The 25,972-nt window shown below is 31.0% G+C and overlaps 2 protein-coding genes across 4 annotated transcripts; both read left to right on the top strand.

Annotated features, from left to right (window-relative positions):
- Positions 1-15,550: 15,550 nt before the first annotated feature.
- LOC146903289 (uncharacterized) lies at positions 15,551-19,064 on the top strand. Its single transcript, XM_085734776.1, has 6 exons — positions 15,551-15,720; positions 15,807-15,931; positions 16,024-16,120; positions 16,206-16,315; positions 17,284-17,358; positions 18,713-19,064. The coding sequence occupies exons 1-6, from the start codon at positions 15,651-15,653 to the stop codon at positions 18,761-18,763; spliced, it is 528 nt and encodes a 175-aa protein (XP_085590902.1). The 5' UTR covers positions 15,551-15,650; the 3' UTR covers positions 18,764-19,064.
- A 2,576-nt stretch (positions 19,065-21,640) lies between these two features.
- Positions 21,641-25,281, top strand: LOC146903288 (uncharacterized). Of its 3 annotated transcripts, none has more exons than XM_085733828.1 (3): positions 21,641-21,998; positions 22,932-24,323; positions 24,768-25,281. In XM_085733828.1, exons 2-3 carry the CDS (start codon positions 22,983-22,985, stop codon positions 24,789-24,791), a joined length of 1,365 nt encoding a protein of 454 aa, XP_085589954.1. In that variant the 5' UTR covers positions 21,641-21,998; positions 22,932-22,982; the 3' UTR covers positions 24,792-25,281. The 3 variants fall into 3 exon arrangements, with proteins under 3 accessions (XP_085589954.1, XP_085589956.1, XP_085589955.1); XM_085733830.1 differs by lacking the exon at positions 21,641-21,998 and adding an exon at positions 22,047-22,117; XM_085733829.1 differs by lacking the exon at positions 21,641-21,998 and adding an exon at positions 22,134-22,425.
- Positions 25,282-25,972: the final 691 nt, after the last annotated feature.

The following is a 25,972-nucleotide window of genomic DNA, read 5'->3' as shown; positions in this document are numbered from 1 at the left end:
CACAAGGAAGCTCTACCATGCTAGTGTTGATGCAAATTAGTGTGTCTTTAAAACACTAACATTTTTTTGGTTACAAATTAGTGTCAACATCTTTATACTATTTTCTTCATTTTTCCTTCCCAAAAATAAAGTGTTTTTAGAAAACGACAGTTTGTCTTACCTAAAGATCACAACATATGACATCCTAATTATTTTATTGAATGGGTGAAGCCTGTAAAGGGGACACTTGTTGCTCCGATACAATGTTTAGCATCAGTTGTATTCGACAAAAACAGTATTGTATTACTAGAACGTTGGCACATGCGACCTTGTGTTGTGGTTTTTCTGTGAGATGGTCACCACCACCACATGCACTAACGCCGACAAGTCATGTCACGTATCTCTCGTTTCAGCTCATATTTTTGTTCTTTACACCGACTGTTTCATACATATACTTGGGTTTAGTCTCACAGAGAGTTATTATTGTGAACAAATTACATTACATCTCTTTAATTGCTAGTAATTACGAACAAATAAAAATGTAAAATTGAAAAGATAAATTTTAATTGTTATTCAATAATATATATAGGGTTTTGCTAGAAGCCACCCATGAAGGTGTCTTCTAGCAAAACTCATATATATATATATATATATATATATATATATATATATATATATATATATATATATAAGCCACCCATGAAGGTGACTTTTAGCAATCCACACCTCAAGGTGTGATCTTTGCTAAAAGACCCTATATATATATATATATATATATATATATATATATATATATATATATATATAGGGTTATGTTACGAGCCACCCTTTGGTGGTGTCTTTTATCAAGGCACACCTTAAGGTGTGATTTTCACTTTTTAGTTATAACTTTGATAAAAGACACCTTCATAAAAAAGTAAGTTGGTGTCTTTTCGCAAATGCTCATAGAGTAACTTGATAAAAGACACCTTCACAAAAGGTGTCTTCTATCATAACCCATATATATATATATATATATATATATATATATATATAGATTTTAAAAACCAATATACCTAATTTATCAACTAAATATTATACTTGTTTTGGACTAGGCAAAACCCTAGCCCGCCACAAATTAAGGCCTAATTACTCAAAGGTCCAACAAGCGAAGCCTACCTTTATAGTCAGTGGCGGAGCTAGAAAATATTATGGGGGTGGGCCAAATTATTTTTTATCCGTTCAAGTGACCAATTATTTCATGTTCAAATTTACCGCGTAAAGAAGTTTTATTTTTGGATCAACCAAAACCTAAAATCAACATAAAATTGTATAAAATCTCGCAAATAGACCTATAATTGAATTATTTAAATTTTTTTGGTGAGCCAGTACACCACTTTACGGGAATTTGGATCAACCGAAACCTAAAACCGACACAAAATTGTATAAAATCTCGCAAAGTAGACCTATAATCGTTGATTTTTTAATTTTTGGGGGTGGGTCGTGGCCCACCTCAGCCCATGAAGGGCTCCGCCACTGCTTATAGTATTGGACCTTTGCTTTTCTGACTTCCAGAAGTTCCTGATAACACATGGAAATGACCAAAAAAACCAGCGTTAGTACCGCTGGGGGTAATTTAGACATTTCCATGTGGTATTAGGAACTTCTGGAAGTCAGAAAAACAATTTTCATAGTATTGAATCCTCTCCTACCAATAATGGTCTATAGCGGCTACTAATGGTTGGTAACACCCATTCAATCTCGTCATAATGGGCGCCTTTCATAGCGGCCGCCCCATGACTACACAACGGTCTCCTCGACCTATATAAAGAGCTCTTGACAAGCTCATAATGTATGTATCTCTTCACTCTCACTGTTGATCATACACTGACTTGAGTACCAGAGCACCTGCATGTACAACACCCCCTTCTCCTCAACGGGGTTGCAACCACGACATCCTCAAAGCGCCGCCATCAACGTCCAGAGCACCTCCTTCGGTCCACCACCACTACGAGTATCCTTACCCTCTCCAGGTAAATTATCTGTTTGTTCTGAACAACACTCAACTTTTATATACGATTATAAATCCAAGTTGTAAACCAAAGCTTCCCTACACATTTTTTTAACACTGGTGGAGGAGTGGATTTCTAATGTGTAATCATCACATTGTTAGCGCAATTTATTGATTTCATGCACTCTAAAGTGTGTTTGGATGGGGGAATGTTTTGAGGGAATGTAATGTTATGAGGGAATTCAAATACTTTGAGGTGAATTCCATTGTTTGGATGGAGGAATGTAATGTAATGTTGAGGAAATGTAATGTTATGAGGGAATTCAAATACTTTGAGGTAAATTGCCTAGAATTTTAAATTCTTTAAAATTTCCAAATTACCTCATCCAAACACACTCTAAGTGATTTATGAAAGATGATGAATGATGAGATTATGATGACGAGAACTAGAGAAGAGAATAATTCGTTGTAACTGAATTTTCATTAGTAAATTAGTAAATGAATAGAATGTTTACAACCTATTTATAGTAGTTGCTTGTTAGCCAGGTAACAAACTTTAACAAAATAGCTAGCTATATGTCTGTAACTAACACTCCTATTATTATGGATTAATATCTCAACACACATATGAGAGAGTAATGTGAAATTTCTCCATAATAAATTTACTTCACGTAAACTTTTGTCAACAAGAAATCTCATATGAATCAATTGCAAAATGACCTCAACTGATATGAGATTCAGAGTAATTTATAATTAACAATGTTTCAGTTAGGGCAAAAGTGCAAGCTTAAACTAATACTAAAATTATGCAGCAGATAACTAACCCTTTTGTTTTCTCATTTGCCATATGCATGTATGAGCAGACATGTCATACTCGTTTGTTGGTACCCACGTGAAGGAATGAGAAACACAATCACATATTTACAATGCTTAAAGACCATACATATGCCATGTACATTCAATGTCCCATTGATACTCCAACGTTTATTATTTTAATGTCTTTGCTTTTCTTTCTCCTCCTTTCGGAATTTAGATTTGCCTGTGTTTAATTAAACTTCCCAGACTCATGTGTAGTCATTTTGAGACAAATGAATCATTATATGCCCCCGGTAAAATCCAAGAGAATCATGTTTGATTAATCATAAACTGCACAATAATTCAAAATGACGGTTTAATTATTTTCGCAAAACTACAAAATTGTATGATTATAAGTTATTTTTTTGTTCATAAGGGGATGATTCTCTTTGCATTGGATACCTTGTCAGTTCCTGAGAACAAGAAATGCCGGTACAATGCATTGATAATTTGGCACTAAATTGAGGCCTACGAAATTTAATATTTACACGTAGCTATCCCATTTTCTTTTTTTTATATAATGGGTAGTGTTAACTTGTGCCCTTAGTGTAGGGGTGTTCAAAATCGAACCAATCCAATAGAAAAACAGCAAACCGAACCAACCCAAACCAAAACCGCATTTGGTTCGGATGTAATCAGATCATTTTCTTGCTCAACCGCATGGTTTGATTTGGTTTGCGGTTTTCATTTAACCAACCGAACCAAACCAAACCAAACCGCAACATAAGAAAAATGTTGATTAAACATATCTCACCTAGACCAATACTCATAGAAACTCAATGAAAACTTTATAAAATGACATATTTTTTCTCTTGTTAGATTCTTTCTTTACTTTTTATTTAAAAATGCATTTATGTACTATTTGAAATTTTAGAGAAAGATTAAATCTTAGTCTTTTGCATTTCTTACTAAATAGGATTATGTTTTGTCCATGTTTTTAACTTGGTTTATGTTGTTGGAAACATTGTAAAATGAAAATGAAATTGTAATATTTGATGAAATTTAAAACATTGCAGAAAATATGTTGTGTTTAAGCTTTTTAACTTGATTTTAATATTGGAAACAAAAAATTATATTGTCTAAAAAAAACCGCACAAACCGATCCAACCCAAACCGCATTGGTTTGGTTTGGTTCGGATTTTATTTTTAAAAAAGTAAACCGAACCAAACCAAACCGCAAGCTTTTTTATCTTACGGTTCGGGTGACTTTTACCCTCAAAACCGAACCAAATCGCACCGCGAACACCCCTACCTTAGGGCACATGTTAAGAAATCCCTAAAAAATATATTCTCTTAAACTTTGTGCATTCAACTCATTAAAACATTAAAGATTAAATTTAATGCACGCATTCCAATATATTATTTCTCATTTGGCTTCTAAACTTGTGCCTTAAGGACACAAGTTAACATTTCTCATAAAATAAACATTTTTTTAAGAGAACTGCTATTGTACACGACAAAAGCACCGCACGACCCTGCACGATATATGACTTGGCATGATCTCCTTTATTTAAATAAATTTTTAATTCAAATAAATGAAAATTCTGAAATAGTGTGCAGGTGGAATAAAGGGTCGTGTGGATTACACGACAAGGTGATGTCGTGCTCTTAAGCATTTTTCTTTTTTTAAAGGTATAAAATAAAAAAGTTATACATACAATCCTTTTTTAGGGAAAAATATACGAGCCGTGCATTACTTCTTTTTTTGGCAAATTACATTTTTTTGACAACAACGTGTTGACAAATTACATAATTTCTATGTATTGAATATTAATGCATTCAATCAAATCACATAATGGTATATCAATTTTTTTTTTTGTTGAAGGAAATGGTATATCAATTATGATTGACACGGACACGCATATGGTTAGATATTTCACTCACATAATTTGTAACTTGAATCTCTGGGCAGCCCATGAAAAAAAAAAAAAAAAATTGTAGGTACTTTAGTTCTCTATCCTTGTTTTTTTATTGCTTTTTGCTATGTACGTACTACGTAAGTTATGGTTACTTAGTAAAAACATTGGATACTTGAATGTAGATACTGACATTGCTTTGCGAAGAATGGTACATTTCTTGTGTTTAATCAATAACTATTTCATCCACACATCGAACTTTGGTTCTTTGAACAATTTGCTAGAGAATTTTAACTACTTATCAAACCCATTGATAGAAAACATATTAGTATTACTTAGAGCAACTCCGACGGTAGCACTTCATCTATGTCCGCCAAGGTGGAGTTTGAAAAAATGCATTCTTTTCGAATAATACTAATGGAGTTTGCAAACCTGTCAATGTATTATCTTCAGACAGGAACAAAACTTTGATTAAAAAAATAATATTTGTTACTTTTTGTTTATTACGTAATATTTTATACTGTTTTAATAATCATGAAAAGTTGCAACATATATTAATTTCTTTTAATAACTTTCTTTTGAAGAATCATTTTTATATAACTTTGAAAATGATTTGTATTTTTTTGACTTCAAAATATTTACATTAATATTTTAAGTTGCAATAATAAAAAAATTAATACGAGAGATAAAGTTATCAAATTCATTCGTTAGAGTTGAACCATTAAAGTAAAAGATAAGAACAACTTTAGCCGCTGAATCCTAAAGATGATAGGAAAGGATGATGTTTTTTTTGGTCTGGTTTTGAACCTCGGACCTTACATATTTATGCATTGTTCATACCAACTGAGTTAAGCTCACAAGGACAAAGATGATGTTTTTGTTGTGGTCAGGTTTTGAACCTAGACCTTACATATATTATGCATTGTCCATACCAACTGAGCTAAACTCACGAGGACAAAAATGATGTTCTTGTTGGTCCTTAAATTGGAGTCTACCACAGTGGCGGCACCATTATTTCAGCAAGTAACGTTATTTTGTGGGGCTCAATTTGAATAAAATGTTATTTTAGTTGTAATAGATTAAAAGATAAATAAAATATTAATATGTGAGAGGTAAAATTTTTTCAAAGTTTTTTTTGAAGAAGCTAAAATGAAGGTAGGTATAAGTTTTTTCAAAGTTTTCAAAGTTTTTTTTTGTAGGTATAAGTTTTCAAAGTTGCACCAATAGTAGAAAATATGCGAGTTGTTTTAAGATGATGCAACTTCAATAGAATCCATAAAATAACTTTGAATAAGTTCACGATTGAAAGTGTGCTTAAAATGAGTTGTTTCAAATTTACGTGGCAAGATCCACAAAATAACCAATAGTTGGAGTTCACAATTGGAGTTGCTATTATAACAATGTTCTTGAAAACAATTTTTTTCAGACAATTTTTTTTCTTCCAGAATTGTTCCTCTAAAAAACAATATTTTCAAGGTTTTAAGATTTCTTTCAAATAGCGACATGTGGCGCTCTAATGTTCTTCTATTCTAATTTTTTTTATGGAAATGTTATAATTCAATGTTTTTTTTTTGGAAGAGCAATTATATTGTGTTATTATATGTTATTTTTTTTATGGAAATGTTGCAATTCAATGTTTTTTTTTGGAAGACCAATGATATCGTATTATTATATTATTTGTATAATCGTGAAATGTAGTGTTTAGTTATCATATATTTTATAGTTGGTATTAAAGAATGAAATTTTAACGAGATTGTTTTATATAATATGATATTTCAATTATAACATGAAAATATGTGCAGAATAAATAAAAAATATCGTTGAAAATAAAAGGTTAACCCACGCTGATATTTATCCCTGTGCCAAAAATATGAATATTGTTTTATCCCTGCGCCAAGTATAGTGACCGTGATCCACCATATTTTTTTGTTTTATCCCTGCGCCAAGTATAGTGACCGTGATCCACCATATTTTTTTTAATAAATTTCGTTGAATATTTATTTTAGGAAAGGAAAAAAAATCGGATACTTTATTTTAGGGCAGAAAAAATATTGGAGTTTGAGGTATTTAATTGGAATTAAAATCATAAATGGGTGATTGACAACAAATATGAAAAATATGGTTACAATATGATATGAAAAAAGAGTTTAATGAGCATATATGATCGGAAAAAATTAGCTTTACATAAACTGACACCCCATTACAGTAATTTCTTTCTCCATATTTTATTGCCAATCTAAAAACACAATTATAAAAGTGGCACGATATAGTGATATAGCAAAAGAAAATTGGATACTTTATTTTAGGACAGAATTTTTTTTGGAATTTGAGGTATTTAATTGGAATTAAAATCATAAATGGGTGAATTTGAGATAATTTAAATGTTTTTTTAATATTACTTAAAATTGTGATAATAATGAATTTGTATCTCCATTTAACATAAAGATTTTAAAGGTGTATTGAGTTATTGAAATCGTTATTATGAATTAAAAGGCCATAATATTTATAGCCATTTTTGTCAAATTTTTTAATAAAATATGATTAAATGTGGAATGATTCGTAAATGAGTATATTATTGTATTTATTTCTAGAACAAGGATAGAATGGAATGCCTATTTGATTTTTTAATTCAAATCTTTTGATCTTCTATTTTTCTGTGGAAAAAATTGTGTTTAAATACATTTTACATAAAAAGAATTATACATCTGGTTTTTGAACACATTTACAATTTTTTTTACGTATTTATATAAAAAAATTAAATGGAGATGTGCATCATGAGTATTTGTTTCCCCTAAAAAAAATCATGAGTACTTTTTTTTTTCTTTCTAATTTTAATCGTATAAATTGTTGATAATTAATGTACCATTTTATTTTCAATTACTACATCCATAAATTAAGGGAAATTTTTTTGTGATTGTTTCATACATATTGGCTATAAATATTATGTTTGAGACTCACACTTTTCACACCATTTTGAGTTACAACTCACAAATTTCACATCAGTGCTATAAATTGTTCTTTTTGAAAATTTTCTCGAGATCATTCTTTTAATTAATTCATTATTACTTATTCTAATTTTTTTCTTAGATCTAATTCTCATTACCAGTTCAATTTCTATTTTTTTTTTGTCAATTCATTTTTATCTTTATTCACCTTCTATTTTTTTGTTGTAGAAGTGCATCTCAAACGACGAATATGATGAAAGAATCAGCATATGGTGTGAACTTTGAAGATATTGGATTGTACACTTTGATTAGAATGAATGTATTTTATTAGTTTTTTAAGCGATGATTATTCTTTTGTACAATTATTCATCTAATTAGCTTTAGAAATACAATTTGTGTTCTAAATGTTATTTTACATTCTAAATAGTAGTGTTTCTATAGATTATTCATTATGTTGTACTTTCAACTTTGATCTGCATCTATGAAAAAAAATTGTAAGAACTGTCATATGTTTATTAAGATTTTTTTTCTTAATATTATAATATTGATAAGATTTTATTGAATATTATAGAAATTTGTTATTTGCTTCTTTGTAATTTGTTATTCAACGAAATTAATGAGCACAAAAATACAATTATAGATCTTCTTCTTAAGAGACATAGAACATCATGGTTCAAATCCTTCGCCCTATGACTTTGTGTGGGACACGAACATAGACCAATTTTCTTAATATTTAGAAATGGTTTTAATGAATCAAAAGATTGGCTTGCAATTTTGATTTTTAATTTTTGAATTTTTTAGTAGTTTACGTTATTGGTGATTAATTCAATTTTTTGTTGAATTTTAGATTTTTTTTTATGATTTTCAATTTTAGTTTTTTACTAATATTTGACGTTAAAAATAAACATATCCGAAATTAAACGATATATATACCATTTTAGGTATATATTTTACATTAATATTTTTTTATTAGTTCAATTTTTTTCCAATTACCAAAATTTTAAAGGAATTATTGTTTTAATGGACATTTAATGAGGAAATATTCACCATTCAATAGCTATTATCATTGTCCCGGACTTTTAATGCGTATGCTTGAAGTGTTTTGTATATTATAAATACAATGTTAGTATTTTAATTTGATTAATAAAATAAAAGATGATACCTTTTTTTTGTTGGTATGATACCTTTTTTATGCCGATATTTTTAGATGATTATGAGCACAAAAATAAAAACATAGACCTCTATTGCCTATATTATATATATATATTCCTCAAATGTATATATGAAAACAAAGTTCTTCAAAGCCTACTCTTGACACACGACACCATGGACCAAACCAAGCATTTTCATGCATTTAACATCTGTGGCGGTTATTTTTTTATTTGGTCATGATGTATGCATTAAAATAATTTTACTATTCTAAGGTTTTTTATTTTCTCATTATGTAGGCATTAATTGGACCAAACACAAAATTTAATAATTATAACTAAAAAAGAAAATTGAATTTTTTTATAAATAAAATTGTTTTAATCTTATTTTTTAAAATAAATTGAAACAACATTCATCTTTTTTGTTGGTTTCTAAACAACATTCATCTACTTTAATAATTGTACCACTAAATTAATTTTTTATATGTTGAAAAAGTATAAATAAAGATAATTTGATTTTTTTAAAATTTAAATCATTTTTAATCTACAACATGGTTAAAATAATTTTGTTATCTTTTAATTTTCTTAAGATTTTAAATATTATAATTAAATTCCTCAAAAAAATTATTATAGTTATATAATTTTTAAGTCTTATTAAAAAAAAACTTATGAAGGTAGACAAATATCTAAGAGAATCAGAAGCAATTTAAATGATAATATTGTGATACAAGCTTTCTAAACAAGTTATCAATTTGTGATATTTTTAATAAATTTTAATGAAGTTTTCCTAATAAGTCATCTCAATATAATATATAACAGAAAATTGAATATTAATCAGGACATTCTCTTTACCGTCGAATTTTAATAATTATAATTATAATAATAAATAAAAAATTTAATTTTTTATAACTACAATTATACATTAATAAATTAAAATAATAAGTAATATTAAAATAAAAAGGGAAAACCAGTTCATTTCTTTTTATCAGGTTGATGTAATTTATTGATCTGTCTTTAATGTCCAAGACCTTATCTCTTTACCACTAGACCAAACATTTACAAATGTATTACATTAATATTAATATATCATCGGTTGATTTTTTTTTTGATATTTTATCTCATTCTTATGAGTGTGTTTCCATGGGTGGATGCACCATATGGATTTGGTGTGGCTATAGTCACACCAAATTTTTCCTAAAAATAAACTTACATGTGAAAGATGTCTACAAGATAACAGTAGAATTGCAAGTTTAAAAAAATTGGTCAAACCATTTGTGATTATATATACTTGGTGTTGTTATACATGCTTTTGCATTGACACCTACATGTGTTCACAGGATGGGTCACTTTTCATTGTAATCTATTACCCGATGCAATGAAGTTTCGTTAGGTTGGATCAACAAATCATTACATATAACTTTTTAAAAAAAATATTTAAAATATATATAATTAAATGACATTCTATATTATAAAAACTTCAAGACTTAGACTAGATTCTATTGTTTAAAATTTGAACACTTGAATACAATTGAAACACTTTGAATCTCTATGACATGAACCGAGTATTAATAGTGTGAACACTAGGTCAGTGCTTAGAGGAAACACGTTGTATAAGTCAAGTACAATGTTAAATGAGCAAGGGTCAATACATCGCCGCCTGGATGCAGTAAAAAATAAGCAAGAGTCTCAACATCTTTGTGAATGAGTGTGAGTAAATAAGTTAGTTCACGAGAGTATGACCCATTTTAGAACATGGAATAAAAGCACCCTTGAAAATATATGGAAATAGTTGACTCTATGACTAGGAGGAAGGTTAATTTTATGTGCCAACAAGAAACTAAGTGGGTGGGTGAAAAGGCGAAAGAATTAGATAGTTCAAGATTTAAGCATTGATACACTTAAAAAGTTGGATCAAGAAATGGTGTAGGCATTATTGTGAATAAATAAAGGAAAAAGGATATTATGGATGTAAAGAGGATAGGAGATTGGATTGTAGCCCACAAATTTGTAGCTGAATTAGACATCTTTAATTATTATTTTTTGAAAGGAAATAAGACAACTTTAATGTTATTAGTGTTTATGCATCTTAGGTATGGTTGAAAGAATGTCCTAAAGTAAAATTTTGAAAGGATTTGAAAGGCTTAATTCAAGATATACCACAAGAAGAAAATATTTTTCTAGGAGGGGGTCTAAATGGGCATGTTAGGAGTGTTTGATAAGTTTTGAAGATGTGAATTAGGGTATAGCCTCGGGGAGATAAATGCACAGGGTAAATTTATCCCAAATCTTTTGTTGTCTTCTAATCTTACTTTAGGAAAACAAAAGGGAGTTTTATTACATACAAGAGTGAGATGTCATGTTTTTAGAGAGATGTATTTCTTATTAGTAATTATGACAATAAGATTTGATGAACTTAAGGTTTTACCTGGAGAGAGTTTGACTATCCAACATATAGTATTGGTTATAGATGCAAGGGTTAAGAGAATAAAGAAGAGGAGATGCCACAGTTGGGATACAAGGATCAAATGGTGGCATTTAAAGGATGAAAAACAAAGTGTTTTCCAACAAAAGATTTTAAAGGAAGGTTGCGTCAAGCTACATAAGTGGAACAAGATGACATATAAGATTAGAAAAGTAGCAAAAAAGACAATAGAAAAACTAATAGGTTTTGGACCTAACTAGGAGTAAAGAATCATGGTGGCACTAACATTTTTAAATTAAAATGAGAATCAAAAGGGGATGTTTTAAAGTGTGGTATAGGTGTACACGTACAAATATTTAGGAAAATTATAAGATAGCTAAGAAAGGGGCAAAGAAGGCATTAAACGCAACAAGAACACAAGCTTTTGATGGGTTATACCAATCCTTACACACCAAAGAAGGAGAAAAGTTTATATATATTCTTGCTAAAGGACAAGAAAGAAAGAAAAGATAGATATTAGAGAGGCAGATATAAACTATAACTACTATCATCGTATTATAGAACACGAGGTAAAAGAAGTGTTGAAACGGATGAGACAATAAGGTAGTTGAGCTTGAAAATGAATCTATTGAAGTGCAAAAAAGTTGTGGAGAAATTTCATCCTCAAACCTGAACCCGTCCCCAACCTAAACATTTTCCCAAACCCGAACCTACTACTAGAAATTCATATCCACCATTTTTTATCAATCTAATCCATTTGAGGTAGGAAAACACACAACACCATATTTTATATCAAACGAACCTCTTCACAAAGTAATTAGTCAATTTTAAATCAGGGTAATGATTACAGTGATTAAAAGTTCAAAAATATCTCAAAAGTAGAGATAATATTTAGAGATTTGCATGTTACATATTAATATATTTCTACATTCGGTATAGGTTCGAAATGGGTATCTATATCTTTAAATACTTGCCAATCATAATAGGAACACATGCTACCATAGAACTTATATAAAAATCCATTTTCAAAAGATGAATTTGACAATAGTAAATATATATTTTTTTTAAATGTCAATATAATATATTCTTGGGGCAAATATCATCATGTTGGAGAGATCAAAACAATTGCCCTTTTTTTTAATGACAAATGTTAGTAATTAGTTGTTAAATTAATATTACTCCTTCGTTTGAGTTTGACCCAGTACCTCTAACTCTTTATTCCTTAACTCAAATCATTTGAACTACTCAACCCCAAAAACAATTTATTAGTTAGGATAAAAATACCAATTTAAAATAAAATATAGTTGTAAACTATATATATATATACTTTATATTTGTAAAAGAAAATATTCCCTCAAAAAAAAATTGTAAAAGAAAAGATCTTGATACAACTATATAATATTATATTTTTTTACAAAAACTATTAATATTAAGTTATATTTTTTGTCAAAAAACTATATAATTTATTTAAAGTTACTTTAAATTTATATTGATTTATATATCAAATAACTTAAATACTCATAAACTTTATGTAAATTAATTTTCAATTTTAAATAATATTTTATTAAACATTAACGTTAATTCCTTGAGTAAAAAAATATAAAAAAGTATGTTAATTTCCCGTGCTTAGCACGAGTAACTCGATTTGAATGATAATCTTGGTGACCCTTTATTTTTCCAAGAAAGGGGAATACTCACACCAACGCTTGATTCAGTTGAGCATGTTAATGAATATATGATGTCACTGATTCCAGGTGAAGAGAAAGAGTATTTAAGCTCTGATTCTGTTTGTCGATCGGGTGAAAATTCTGATGTCCAAAGCAAGTGGTTAACAACGGAATTTCTTAATGATATTAAGAGCTCTGGAGAGAAACATCGATCAGACCAATGGATTGTGTAATGGTGCGAGGCGGATAGTTACACATCTAGGGAAGAGCACGATAGCTGTTACCCTAATTACAGGAAAAGGGACGGTACTAGGGTATTCATTTCCAGGATGAATCTTATTCCGAGTGATCCAGGACTACCCTTCGAATTCAGGCGCATGCAATTTCCATTGACGCTTTGTTTTGCAATGACAATAAATAAAAGTCAGGGTCAATCTTTATCTCGGGTGGGAGTTTATCTTCTTAAGTTCGTGTTCACGCATGGACCACTCTATGCCGCTGTCTCTCGAGTTACTTCTAGAAAAGGTTTGAAGCTGCTCATCTTGGATGAAGATAATAATGTTTGCAAAGAGACCACAAATGTTGTGTATCGTGAAATTTTTCAAGAAGTATGATCATTGGTTATGTTTTAGAATTGTTGTTGCTATAATTTAGAAAACTAAAGTTGTGTATTGTTTGGAAGTTGTTTTTTTTTCATTTCTTTGTAATTAGGCGTACTGGTCATTACGGGCCATGCAATTTCTATATAAGCAGATCCTCCTGCCATTGACTTTTAATTGATGCACTTTTCAGGTATAACAATACATGGAATTTTTTTTTATATCGTCGTTACCCTAAAATACAATATTTACATTAGACCATTGATTTTGTAAAAAATAAAAATAAAAACAAATAACAATCGGCGTTTCTGTAGCCCAAACTATATTTATACACACCCGTAAAAAATTTAACGTTTGCATTCACAGACTAGGTGTATACATCTGACACTAGGCATGACAATGGGGGGGGGGGGGGGGGACGGGTTTTACCTTCCCCGTCCCCATACCCGATTCTCATATACTTACCTGTTATTCTACCCATACCCAACATGGATGAGAAATTGAATCTCATCCCCGTCCCCGACGAGTTCAGGTATCCCCGCCCCATCCCTGTCCCCGCATTGAATAATTTTTTTAAATAAAAAAGAGAAGTTTTTTTGCATCCCCAAGAGAAATGTTGTAATACATTATCGAACAACACGCTCACATTAACATTTGTTAGATGAAATGATTTAGTTGATCCTTTAAATATCAATTGTAGTTTTTATTAACATGACAGTTATCAAACAAAATAACATGACATATCAACATAAAATAATTTTTTACATTTGGGACGGGTATGGGTTTGGGTTTGGGGTGGGTACCTATATACCCGTTACCCGTCCCATACCCGTGTTTTGAAATCGGGAAAAACCCATACCCATATTCAAACCCAGTAAAAACGGGGAAGACCCGTCAAATTGGGTTTGGTTCGGGCGGGTAACCGCGGGTATGGGTTTTCTTGTCATGCCTATCTGACACTGACTATTATATAAAAAAAAATACAAATTTTGTAGTTTTTATGATTAATAAAATACATTATGTCAACAAATAATAATATACAGTACGTCGGCGTATTTTTGCAAAAATATTACATATGTTAAGTTTAACAATGAGTACATCTTATACTACAAATAATTAGTATAAATATAAATCCAAATACTTTAATCGTTATGTGCAATGTTTAGATATTTCAAAATATATACAAAATTAACAAAATTAAGATGATATTTTTTTACATATCAAATTTAAATTATAACCACACTTATAACTTTAAGATAACATAATATAAAATCTATACATTTGATTAAAAAAGTTTTTTATTTCCCGTGCTTGGCACGGGTCACTATACTAGTAATGGTAAATGCATCAATACTCGACAAAAACACTTAAAACCATTCTTGAATATTTCTTGATAAAATCTTTCTTGATATATAGCATTGCTCTTTTTTCTCTCCTTCACTTATACATTTTTGAGTTCAATATACTCTACATTGCATTTAAGATAATGAAGAATGCACAAATATTTGACAAAACACTCAAAACTATTTTTCTCTTTTTTTACTTATATATGTGTGTGTGTGTGTGGGGGGCTAGAATTCACTTATTTTTCAAGGTGAATACATTACACATAGGCTAAATGCTCCAGTGTTATATTCGCTAGCGATTGAATATACTCCCTCCGGTCCTTATTATAAGAAACAATTAACTTTTTTGGTTCATTGTATAAGTGATGTATCTAGTCTATATTTCCAATAAGATACATTAATTATTCTATGAACCTAAAAAGTCAACTTTTTCTTATAATAAGGACCGGAGGGAGTATTTTAATTTTTTTATGAATGAATTGGTATCATAAAATTGATTCCGAGTAAAAGTGAGTTTAATGTATTTCTAAATTTATCCTCTTAATCAATGTCTTAAGGCACTCTATAACATTTCCTTTTTTTAATAAATGTGAAACGAAGGAAAGATTATGGTAGTATTATGGAACGGAGCAAATATGATTTTACTAATTTTGAGTTTGTAGTCTTCCTCGACAGGGTCAAAGTCAATGAGCCCATTGGGCCAAAATTCGGTATTGATTGATGTGGGCCCAGAAACAGTTGGCAGTTTGGGGGAACTCGTGTCTCTTCACTCTCTCTCTCTCTCTCTCTCTGAGTCTGAGGGGTTGAATGTTGTAGCCTTGTAGGTGAGTGAGTGATCGATCGATGGGTAACACATCTTCCATGCTCACACAGTACGACATTGAAGAAGTTCAACAACACTGCAAACACGCATGTAACTAACAACGATACTCTTTCTTTCAATCTCTAATTCTCACCTTCATTTCTATTTCCTTTAACTTCTTCGTTTTCTTTTTGTAGTTACTCAGCAAGAGATCGTTTCACTTTACCAGCGTTTCTGTCAACTCGATCGCAACAACTGTGGTTTCATTCCTTCCGATGAATTTCTCTCCATTCCCGAATTCGCCGTCAATCCTCTCTCTCAGGTCTCTCCCTCTCTCTTTCTCTTCCTCGCAACTTGCTATAAATCGATTTGAATTCAAAATGCAAAATGCGAATGAGTGATTCAATTTTGCAGAGTTTGCTGAGAATGCTAGATGGCTTTAATTTCAAGGAATTTATAGCTTTTTTGTCTGCATTCAGTCCACGTGCTACTCTCCAACACAAAATTGAATGTGTGTATTTGATCTTAATTTGTTCATTGCTTGCATAAATTAATAATTGGATTGAACTTAAATGAATGCTTTTTGTTTTTTGTAGTTATTTTCAAGGTTTATGATACGGATTGCAATGGAAAAGTTAGTTTTGATGATATGTTGACGGTTTTGAGGGATTTGACTGGACAATATATGTCTGAACATCAAAGAAAGGTTACCAATCTTTCTCCTGCTCCTTCTATGCTTTCTGTTATGTGTATCAATTGGCCTTTCACTGTCACCTTTCATCTTATTTACTATAGAGAATGTCCAATTTCTATTTAGAGTTCCTTTCAAATCGATTTTTGAAATTTGATGTTTCAAGGGATGATTGACAATCAAATAATGAGAAATTCTAATACGGACCATCTTCATAAGTGATCCACCGTGGACTAGTACTTAAAAAAATGTTTAAAATTCCAACGACAACAAACGTCGTCTCTTTGTAGTAGATGTTAATCATCCTCCTCATTTTTACAATTGAAATAATGGCTTAATTGAAAAAACGGAAAATAAATTTGTAGCTCTTATTGAACCAAGATCAATCAAGTCATTGTCTTAGCCGTAAATATGAGAAATGTCATGAGTTTTTATTTCGGAATAGTATCGTCTTCAGTCGTTGAAATTTTCTGATAATTTGAAGTACTTATCCATGGTGGACCACTTATGAAGGTGGTCCACCGAAGAACTCACCTCACATAATAACATGAGTATGTGCCTATTTATGGAATTATACTCGGAGAAGCTGAAAAACTAAGCAAAAGACAGTATGTAACCTTGGGAGATGAGATAAAGCTTTTTTGAAAACTCTTACTGATTGTACTCTTCCTGTCCCTTTAAAATACACGGCATTGAGTGTGTGTGTGTGTGTATTAACGGACAGGGAAACCTTTATCAGTTTATTTAATGAAGGTAAAAAACACATAATTTTATTCTTAAGCAAAAAAAGTATTTGTATGAAGTGTGCTATCGGTGTGTGTATTTGTAATTGAAAATATGTAAATCAGGTTGAGAATGGAGACTTTATTGGAGGATATCAGTTTTCTTGTTATTGTTATTTAGCATTTCGATTGCCCTCAATAACGAGGGATGATATGGTCTGCTTATAACAGCTTGTGATGTATTCTGTTTTGTACTTACAGGAAGTTCTGGCACAGGTCCTTGAGGAAGCTGGTTATACAAAGGATTCTTTCTTAGTCTTGTCTGACTTCATGAAGGTACTGGAACAAATAATAATATCTAGCATATTTTTTTTTTTTTTTGATACTTAAGTTTGGTAAACATTTTTATTGGCAAGTGGTAGATTAGGGATTATGCACCAAGTCCTTTTTGGTTTTTCTCATTCATATTATTATGATCTTAACTATTTACTTCAAATACATGGAAAGTCTCTCCCAGAATAGTTACCTATATTTTATATATGATTGCACACATGATAGCTTGGAGTGACGAGGGCGCTGACTGCCATCGAGTATGGAAATTGTTCAGCGAGACTAAACTGACCTGGCCTTTTTTTTTCTTCTCAAATCAAGGCCTGAGATTGACCGGGACCTATCTGATATAGGCTTGTTTCCATTGCTTGATCTTGAGAAGATTATTATGTAGTCTGAAATGCTATTTAATTTTTGCAGTAAGACTTTCAAACACGTTATAATGCTTACCGCTAAATTGAGCTTAGAACTGTAGGCCTTAGTATTTATGCAGTTTAACGGGTCAAATCCTTTAAACAGACCCAGTATTTAAGTTTAAGATATTACAACAAAAATCCAAAATAATGTTAATAAAAGTATTATTATAACCTAACTTATTTAGTAACTAGGCCCTGCCTAATACTTTTTTTTTCTTCCCCGGAGCCCTTTCTAATACACTTAGGCTTTGTTTGGGAGTTTGGAGGGGAGGGGAAGGAAAGGCTTTGAGGGATGGAAAAATATGAAGGAAAATGGAGAAATCATTCAAAAAAATTAAAAGAGTAGCTTTTCAGAGAATGATAAATTAATGTGATTACTATATTTTTAATTTTAAAAATATTATAACATAGATTAAAATTGAAGAATTCATATAAACCCTCCAAAATCCCCCCCATACCCTTCTCCAATACATTTTTTTAGTTCCCCCAAATGAGGAGGGTTTTGTATTATGAATAAAAGTTAACCCCCAAAGCCCTCCCCTCTCATTTTCCTCTATTTCTTCCACTTGCTCATTCCTTTTTTCCCAAGTCTTCCCCTCCAAACTCGCAAACAGAGCCTTAAGGCCATAGGTTTGTGACAGGCTGTATGAACTATTCCCGCCTTTTACTGCTGATGAGTTAAATCAACCTCAATATCTTTATTTGAAACATAGGTCCTAATTAGATTTAGCATATATAAACTTTATGGTTTTCTTTGAAACCTAGGTCCTATTGTTTGAGGGTGATGCAACTGAATCCTCTCTCGTGATTGTTTTAGGGTCATACAACTTCATACTCATGCTGAATTTCTACTATGGCACAATAAACACCGCTATCTGTTGATATTTGTTCAGTATGCATCTTTCATTTGAAAAAAATGTTTGACAATCCCTTTTTACTGTTAGATTCTTGGCAATTCGGATTTGAAGATGGAAGCAGAGGTTCCCGTGGATTAGAAGGAGGATAGCAATTTCCTTAGAGTATAATATACCCACAAAAAATCTCTGTCATGCCTTACTTTGGGTTTGATGAGGGAGATTTTTTATTCTCTCTTTTCTTCCTCAGTGTGAATGATAGTATATGTTGATTGCAAAACAAAAACTTGGGTGATAAGACAACTGCATTCGACGCTGTTTATTTCTATTTAGAAATAATGTTTGAAGTAAATATGATTTTTTTAGCTATTGGTGTGGCAACTATTGAGTTTCGTTGGAAGGTTTCTGTAAAATATATTACTCCTACCCCTTTTCCTCCTTAGATGTAATGTATTGTAAATCTATAAATAAAGAAACAAGCAGATACGAAGAGCTAAATGGCATTGCAAAAGGAAGAAATAGGAAAACATGCTAAAGGGAGGCTGAAGCAAGCCTAATCAACATCTGTTAAGAAATCTAATAACAATGTTGTCAACAGAATTGGTGACGAGTGTAGTAACTCATCAGTGGATTTTTTTTTAGGCATCATAACGCCTCTTTGGATCTTGCAAGACCCCTTTGGTTCTTCTAGTGCATTCTATCACGCCTCATAATACTCGAATAATTGTTCAATAAGCCCCTCAAATTGCTCATATTTTCATAAAAGTAATTGTTTGTTATCCGTAACATTCAACATTATATAATAGAATATCAATTTAAATAAAGGTGTCGTTACGCATACATGCACAGTAAATCATATACTGCAACGTTATTGGCGTGGTTGGGAGTATATGTTTATTTTTTTTCTTCTTAATGATCATTAATCACAAGCAGTGTAGTAAGTAGAAATTCACCTCTTTAGATGGATAAGTAGGGAATTCATATTCAAATTCAGACTCTTGCATATTGCAATGTCTCTACCAACTAGGTTATGCTCAAGGGAAATGCGTATATGTTTTTAAATAAAACTATTGATTGTTACAGATATTATATTTTTGGATTATGTTAACTTGTACCATAAAGTTAAAGAGTTTAAAATGAAAATAAAAAATAAGTTTTAAATTGAAAATATAACATTTAAAACTTGTAAGACATTGATGCACAATTTCCAATAAATGACTTCTCCATTTGACTTCTTAACTTGTGTCCCAAGAGATTAGCATTTTCCTGTATGACTTCTCCATTTGACTTCTTAACTTGTGTCCCAAGAGATTAGCATTTTCCTGTATTTGTTTATCAAACCATTCAACATTATATATAATATAGTAGAATATAATATTTTTTCAATTTATTCTTTTTACTCTCGTCAACAAAATATATTTTTAGTGTATTGCTCATTTACACTGTGTTTGGTTGAGGTGAAATAGAGAAGAGAGAAAGAGCATGCAGAGAAATATGAGAGAAGTTCAAAACTTCTCCTGTTTGGTTGCAAAGAGAAAGAGGGAAGAGAGATAAAAACACGTGGGACCCATGGCTGTTTTTAGTCTCTCCAAAATAGAGAAGAAAGAGAGCAGAAGTCCACTTCTTTATTTTAATTCCACTAATACCCTTATGAAATTGTTGCAAGTTTGCAACATGAAAACACATGTATTGGCTGGTGATAAAGCGTTCCTTTCCTAATAACATATGCCGAGTAGTAAAAATAGTAAGTAAAGTTTTTAAATTTCCTTCATAATCGATTAAATTACATAAAAAACTATAATTAATTTTACTTAATTCAATTAAACTAATTAATTTAATTTATCACAAAAAAACTAATTAATTTAATTGATATAAAATTTAATTAATTAATGTAATTAATTACAATAAAATTGAATAAAAGAATAAATAATTTTAATGGATATTTTTTTATTGTAGGGGCATCTTAGTATTTTTATAAATAATCAACACTTCTCTCTCTTCTATTTCTCTCACATCTCTCTTATACCAAACAACACATCAAATCTACTCTATTTCTCACATATTTCTCTCTTCTCACTTTCTCTCTCACCTATTTCTCTCTTCACAATTTCTCTTCTCAGCCAAACACACCCTTAGAGGAGCTAACACACACAATTCACTTTTAGAGCATTGGATAAATTAGAATGATGTTTTTAAAATTCTTCACAAAAAAATGATATTTTAATGAGCCACAATTTTCCTTTAACCAATATTGACGAGGGCTTTGATTTTGATAAGTAGTGTATCGAATTTGAATTTGAAATCTTATAATATGAGTTTCTTTTTTTATATTTAAAAAGGTCCACCTTTTGTTTATTAAAAAAAGAGGCCCACATTACATGACGTGAAGAAACAATGGTGACTTGTTTTTTTAAGACAAAAGGAAATGTTATGAATATATGTTTTTTAAGACAAAAGGAAATATTATTTTCGACTTTATTACACATTTACACTTATATATATACTCCATGTATAAGAATTTTTTAAGACAAAATGAAATATTATTCTTTTAGCTTTTTTTTTACTGAAATTATTTTATTTTATTTGTACACATTTGTTTGTATGAAGCCTCATGCCAGTCAAATCAATTGTTTTGACCAATTTAAAACAAGATGTGCATGAACAAGAACTCAAAAAAATAAAATTATATACTATAAAAAAATATAACTAATTTTTTATTTATTTACAAAAACACGAGAGTTATATACAATGGGTATTATATTTATATATAAAAAAAATACAATTTCTTTTATTTAAGACCGAAGGGAGGGAGTGCTCGTAATGTAATCGAAGAATTACAAGAGAGTTATGTAAATTTTAGTTTGCATTTAATAATGAAAATGCTTTTTATTTTTGAACGCATGAGGAGAGGAAGCCAGCAGCATAATGAATGAATGAATGAAGGGTTGAATTGAATGCATGCGTGTGTTGGAGTTTGACTTGACACATTTAATAATGAGGTCGGTTCACATTATAACCGTTGAGAAAATATGCCTCTGACCAGAACATGCTTTCCCAAATAGAAAAATTACTCAGAAAATTAAAATTAAAAAGGAAAGGAAAAGAAAAGAATCGAAAAGAATTGCGACGTGTAAGGAACATTTGCGGGAGACAAGACAAGAGTATGACCCTACAATTTCACAAAAGAAAACAAAACAAAACAATGAGTGAGATCACAGAATGAAGAAGAAGAAGAAGTCGAATAATAACAATAACTATGATTTTGTCTTTACCAACAACAATAACAATAACTTCTCACAACGAAACTCACATTCTCTTGTTCTTTTCTATCTATCTTACAACAACTTCCTCTTCCTCTGCCCACTTACAAACAAAGGTAGGTAATTTCATTTCTTATTTTTTTCTTAATCACTCTCCAATTTGTATATTCATCGTAATCATAGGATTTTATTTATTTATTTATTTATCTTTGGAAAAATAAAAACAATTGGAAAGGTAGATTTGTTTTTTGATTACATTTCCTTGTTACAAAAGCGTTACCAAGTCTTATTATATGGTTAGGTAGGTACTATGTCGCTGTGATTCTGTGAATCAATCAATCGAATGCTACTAAGCAACCTTTATCTTTTCTTAAGCGTTTTCTTCTATTTTCTTTTTTCTTTTTATGCAATAGAAATTTTCACCTTCACATTTTCTACTAGATTGCTTTAATTTGTTTACGATCAATAGATATTTTAACTGGTTTTTGATCAATACTGTTGGTATTCGGCAATTTAGCAATTTTTGTTAGCAGTTTCATGAAGGTTAGTGTATCAATCAATGACGCATTTCATGAATTAATTACATGAATTTAGTTTTTTGTATTTATTTAGCTATTTACTTGCTATTGATCTCATTCTTGGATGAAAGACAAAATTTCAGTGAATTTTCTTAGGTTTTTTGGGTCTTGTTCTTCACTTAAAATACATTTTTTGTGATTATACCAAATTTTGAAAGAACAGTTAGTTAGCATCTAAGGAAATGAACCCGAGTAGTTGTGTATTTAGCTATTTACTTGTAATTGATCGTGCATTTCCTTGGTGTTTCTGGTGTCGTTCTTCACTTAGAATATTTTTTTGTGGTTATAATAAACTTTGAAATTATGACTCGAACAAATTGTAGGTAGTTATGAATATCTTAAGCATGCACCAACAACATCTGAGAAAATGCATATACATTTTGTCACTGGATGAAAAGGAACCCAATTCAACCACAAACCATTATTTCTCTCATTCGATGGTTGACTTAAAAAATTTATCTTGTGTTTCAGGAACAAGTGAATAAGTGACTGCTTCAAGTTCAACATTTAATAAAATCCATCATGTCTGAGAGTGATATAACAGCCATGAAGGAGACTCTTCGTGCGCAACAGCAACTTCTGCAGAAACTATACGCGGAATTGGATCAGGAAAGAGAAGCCTCAGCAACTGCAGCAAGTGAAGCAATGGACATGATACTGCGTCTGCAAGGCGAAAAGGCTGCGGTGAAGATGGAAGCAAGTCACTATAAGAGAATGTCAGAGGAAAAGATAGGTCATGCCGAGGCTACCCTTGAGGTTTTTGAAGAGCTTATGTATCAGAAAGAAATGGAAATTGCTTCTCTTGAGTTTCAAGTCTGTGCTTATAAACACAAACTTCTAACACTAGGTGCTGATTTCAATGCAAGTGAGTTTGAATTCCCTGAAGACCTTCACTTGAATAGAAATGATCAGCAACATAATGGAGAAAATGTTCAAAGTAGTACTATAAGAAGGCTAAGCTCATTGCCACCTATTCCGCGAGCTAACCGAAAGAGAGATCGATCGCCGACTCCAATTCCAGTTTCAGATGTGATTCCTAATACACTTGAAGATAGGGACCGAGAAGTCATTTCACCAAGCCCGGATTTGCCAAGAAAATCTATGGATTTTTCATATGGAACACTTGATTCATATTGGAACCAAATCCAAAGCTTAGACGAAAAAGTGAACGAGATTTCGGATTGTAAAGAATCAGGAGTTGAAAAATGTGCAAACCTGAGGAGTAGAAGAGGGAGATCATGTTCAATATTTTCACAAGCAAGCAATAAGATACCTCTTGATAAATCATATAGATTACCTTATCCTATTAATGCAGATAAAGAAAATCACTTTGAAAGGGGAATGGATACACCGCAAGTTTCTAGTCCCTCTTGTTCGGTTAATGTGCATGATGTATTCGAAGTTCCACAAACAAGTGAAAAACATGAAGTTAGTGAACATGGGAAAAGAAGACTTGAGAGATGGATTTCAGATGTAGATAATAGATTAATAAAACCAGATTCTGTGTCTGAGGAAATCATAGAAGCACATGTTAAGCATGATATGGAGAAGCTCAAGAGCATGATGCTTAGCACAAATCATGAAGTCAAAAAATCAAATCATAAAGATGTGAAGAGTGTTGTGGATTGTAATGCGGAAGCTGAGTTTCATAAGTTGCATCAGAGAATTGATAGGCTTGAGAGGGAGAGAGTTAGTATAAGGCAAGATGAGATTAGGCATGAAGGAAATGGAGAAGAGTACTTGAGGTTGTTGAAGGACATTCAGAGTCAACTCAATTCAATACAGTCAGAGATGAGAAACTGTAATAAAACCAAAAAAGCCTCACCTAAAAAGGAGGATGTTTCTTTGGGACCTCTTCAAGAGGTAATGTGCCTTTTCCTTTTCTTTTGAGAAAACCTAGTTATTGTTTGATATTTTACATTTAGGCCATGTTTGAATAAATAACTTAATGAAGCGCTTATAACATAAGCCCTTGTTATATAAGTGCTTATTGCATATGTATAAGTTGTTTCTATAACAAAAGATAAAACAAAGTCAAACTGTTTTCATTTAAGCTAAGCTGTTCTCAAACCTAACCTGGAGAGCTTACGGGAGTAAGCTGAAAACAACTTATGGATATGCGATACGCTATTTCCGTAAGCTCTACCGAACAGTCTCACAGGTACTTATGTCGGTAGATGGGATCCAATAAGTCATTCCAAACAGGCCCTTTATGACCAAGGGATGGAATAATTAGGGATGAACTTTTGTTTCTTGAATTATTTTTTTTTAACTTTATAATAAGATTATTCAAATTTCTATGAACAGGCAATGCTGTACTTTTGGATTTGATCAAATTGCCACAGATTACAGAATGAACATCTCAGACAACTGATCAACTCAGAGCATTATTTTGTGTACATATAATACTTTGTTGACAAAGATGATTGTGTTTGGTATAGGAAGGTAAAATAGATTTTATAGGCTGAATTTTAGTTACTGAAGAGTGTATACCTTTTCATATAGTTCAATATTTTACAATTGACACTAGTGTGACAGGTGAGTTGAATTTTTTGTGTGACTGAATATGGTGTCTTGTGTTTTTTTGCCCCGGAGATTATACAACTTAGTGGATTAAAAACTTCTTGCAAAATTGACATTGCATTTTTACATAAATTATATCATGTATGTATAGATGCCTAACTCAGTCACTATCGATATGATGTTCATAGTAGTTATTTATTCAAAGTGTGAGACTTAAAAGTTATCTAGTCTAGTGAAATCCTTTATAGTACACTTATGAAATCCATTGCATCAAATATATATCTACATGGATATTGAATCCAGCTGTTAGTAACGTGAGCGTGAAGACATAAAATGTTACTAACGTGACATAGTTATGAATAAAGCTTAATGAATTAAATAAACCAAATGGAAAATTCCAATGATAATAATTGGAAAACCGAGCAGAGAAGATGCATGATGCACTTGGATTGGACAGCAAAGGGAAGCATTCAGAATTTGCTAGACATTGTATAGCCAGCAACAAATATGAAATGTATCCACATGAATTTCTGATTAAATAACCTTACTTCATAAGTCCATTTTTTATTTAATGAAATCTAAGTGAGATTCACTCAACGATTAAATAACCTTACTGGTGCATGAATGATTAAACAGCAGTGGAGACTTTTTGTAAGGAGCACCCCACGGGGTCTAGACTCCTAGTTTTCATCTAAGCATCTACTTCTGCCTCTCACTTTATGTTAATTTAAGGTTGACATATGTGTGGCATGGCTTACCTTGTGATAAGTACTCATGACGCAATCTTGCTTCTGATCTCTGTTGAGGGACAATTGGACCTACTCACTCCAGCAAACAATCATATTATAGCCATTGTTCTGTCCTGAAGTGATTTATATGCAATTTTATAATGGTTTATTTTTATCAGTGTAAGGTAGGCAAAAAGAGAAATGTATTATGAAATCGATAGCCAATAAATATTTATTATTTTATATAGCCAAATTTGATGG

The sequence above is a fragment of the Medicago sativa genome, chromosome 8, assembly GCF_051527215.1.
Source record: "Medicago sativa cultivar Bolivia chromosome 8, Bolivia_mono, whole genome shotgun sequence".
NCBI lineage: Eukaryota > Viridiplantae > Streptophyta > Magnoliopsida > Fabales > Fabaceae > Medicago > Medicago sativa.
Note: the sequence above shows the minus strand (reverse complement) of the source record. Positions and strands in the feature narration are given on the sequence as shown.

Bases quoted from the DNA above. Each gene is read 5' to 3' on its own strand.
- LOC146903288 (XM_085733828.1), top strand. From the start codon at position 22,983: ATGTCTGAGAGTGATATAACAGCCATGAAGGAGACTCTTCGTGCGCAA. The intron at 24,324-24,767 runs GTAATGTGCCTT...TTCTATGAACAG, and splicing joins CTTTGGGACCTCTTCAAGAG to GCAATGCTGTACTTTTGGAT.
- LOC146903289 (XM_085734776.1), top strand. From the start codon at position 15,651: ATGGGTAACACATCTTCCATGCTCACACAGTACGACATTGAAGAAGTT. The intron at 15,932-16,023 runs GTCTCTCCCTCT...TCAATTTTGCAG, and splicing joins CCGTCAATCCTCTCTCTCAG to AGTTTGCTGAGAATGCTAGA. The intron at 16,316-17,283 runs GTTACCAATCTT...TTGTACTTACAG, and splicing joins TGTCTGAACATCAAAGAAAG to GAAGTTCTGGCACAGGTCCT.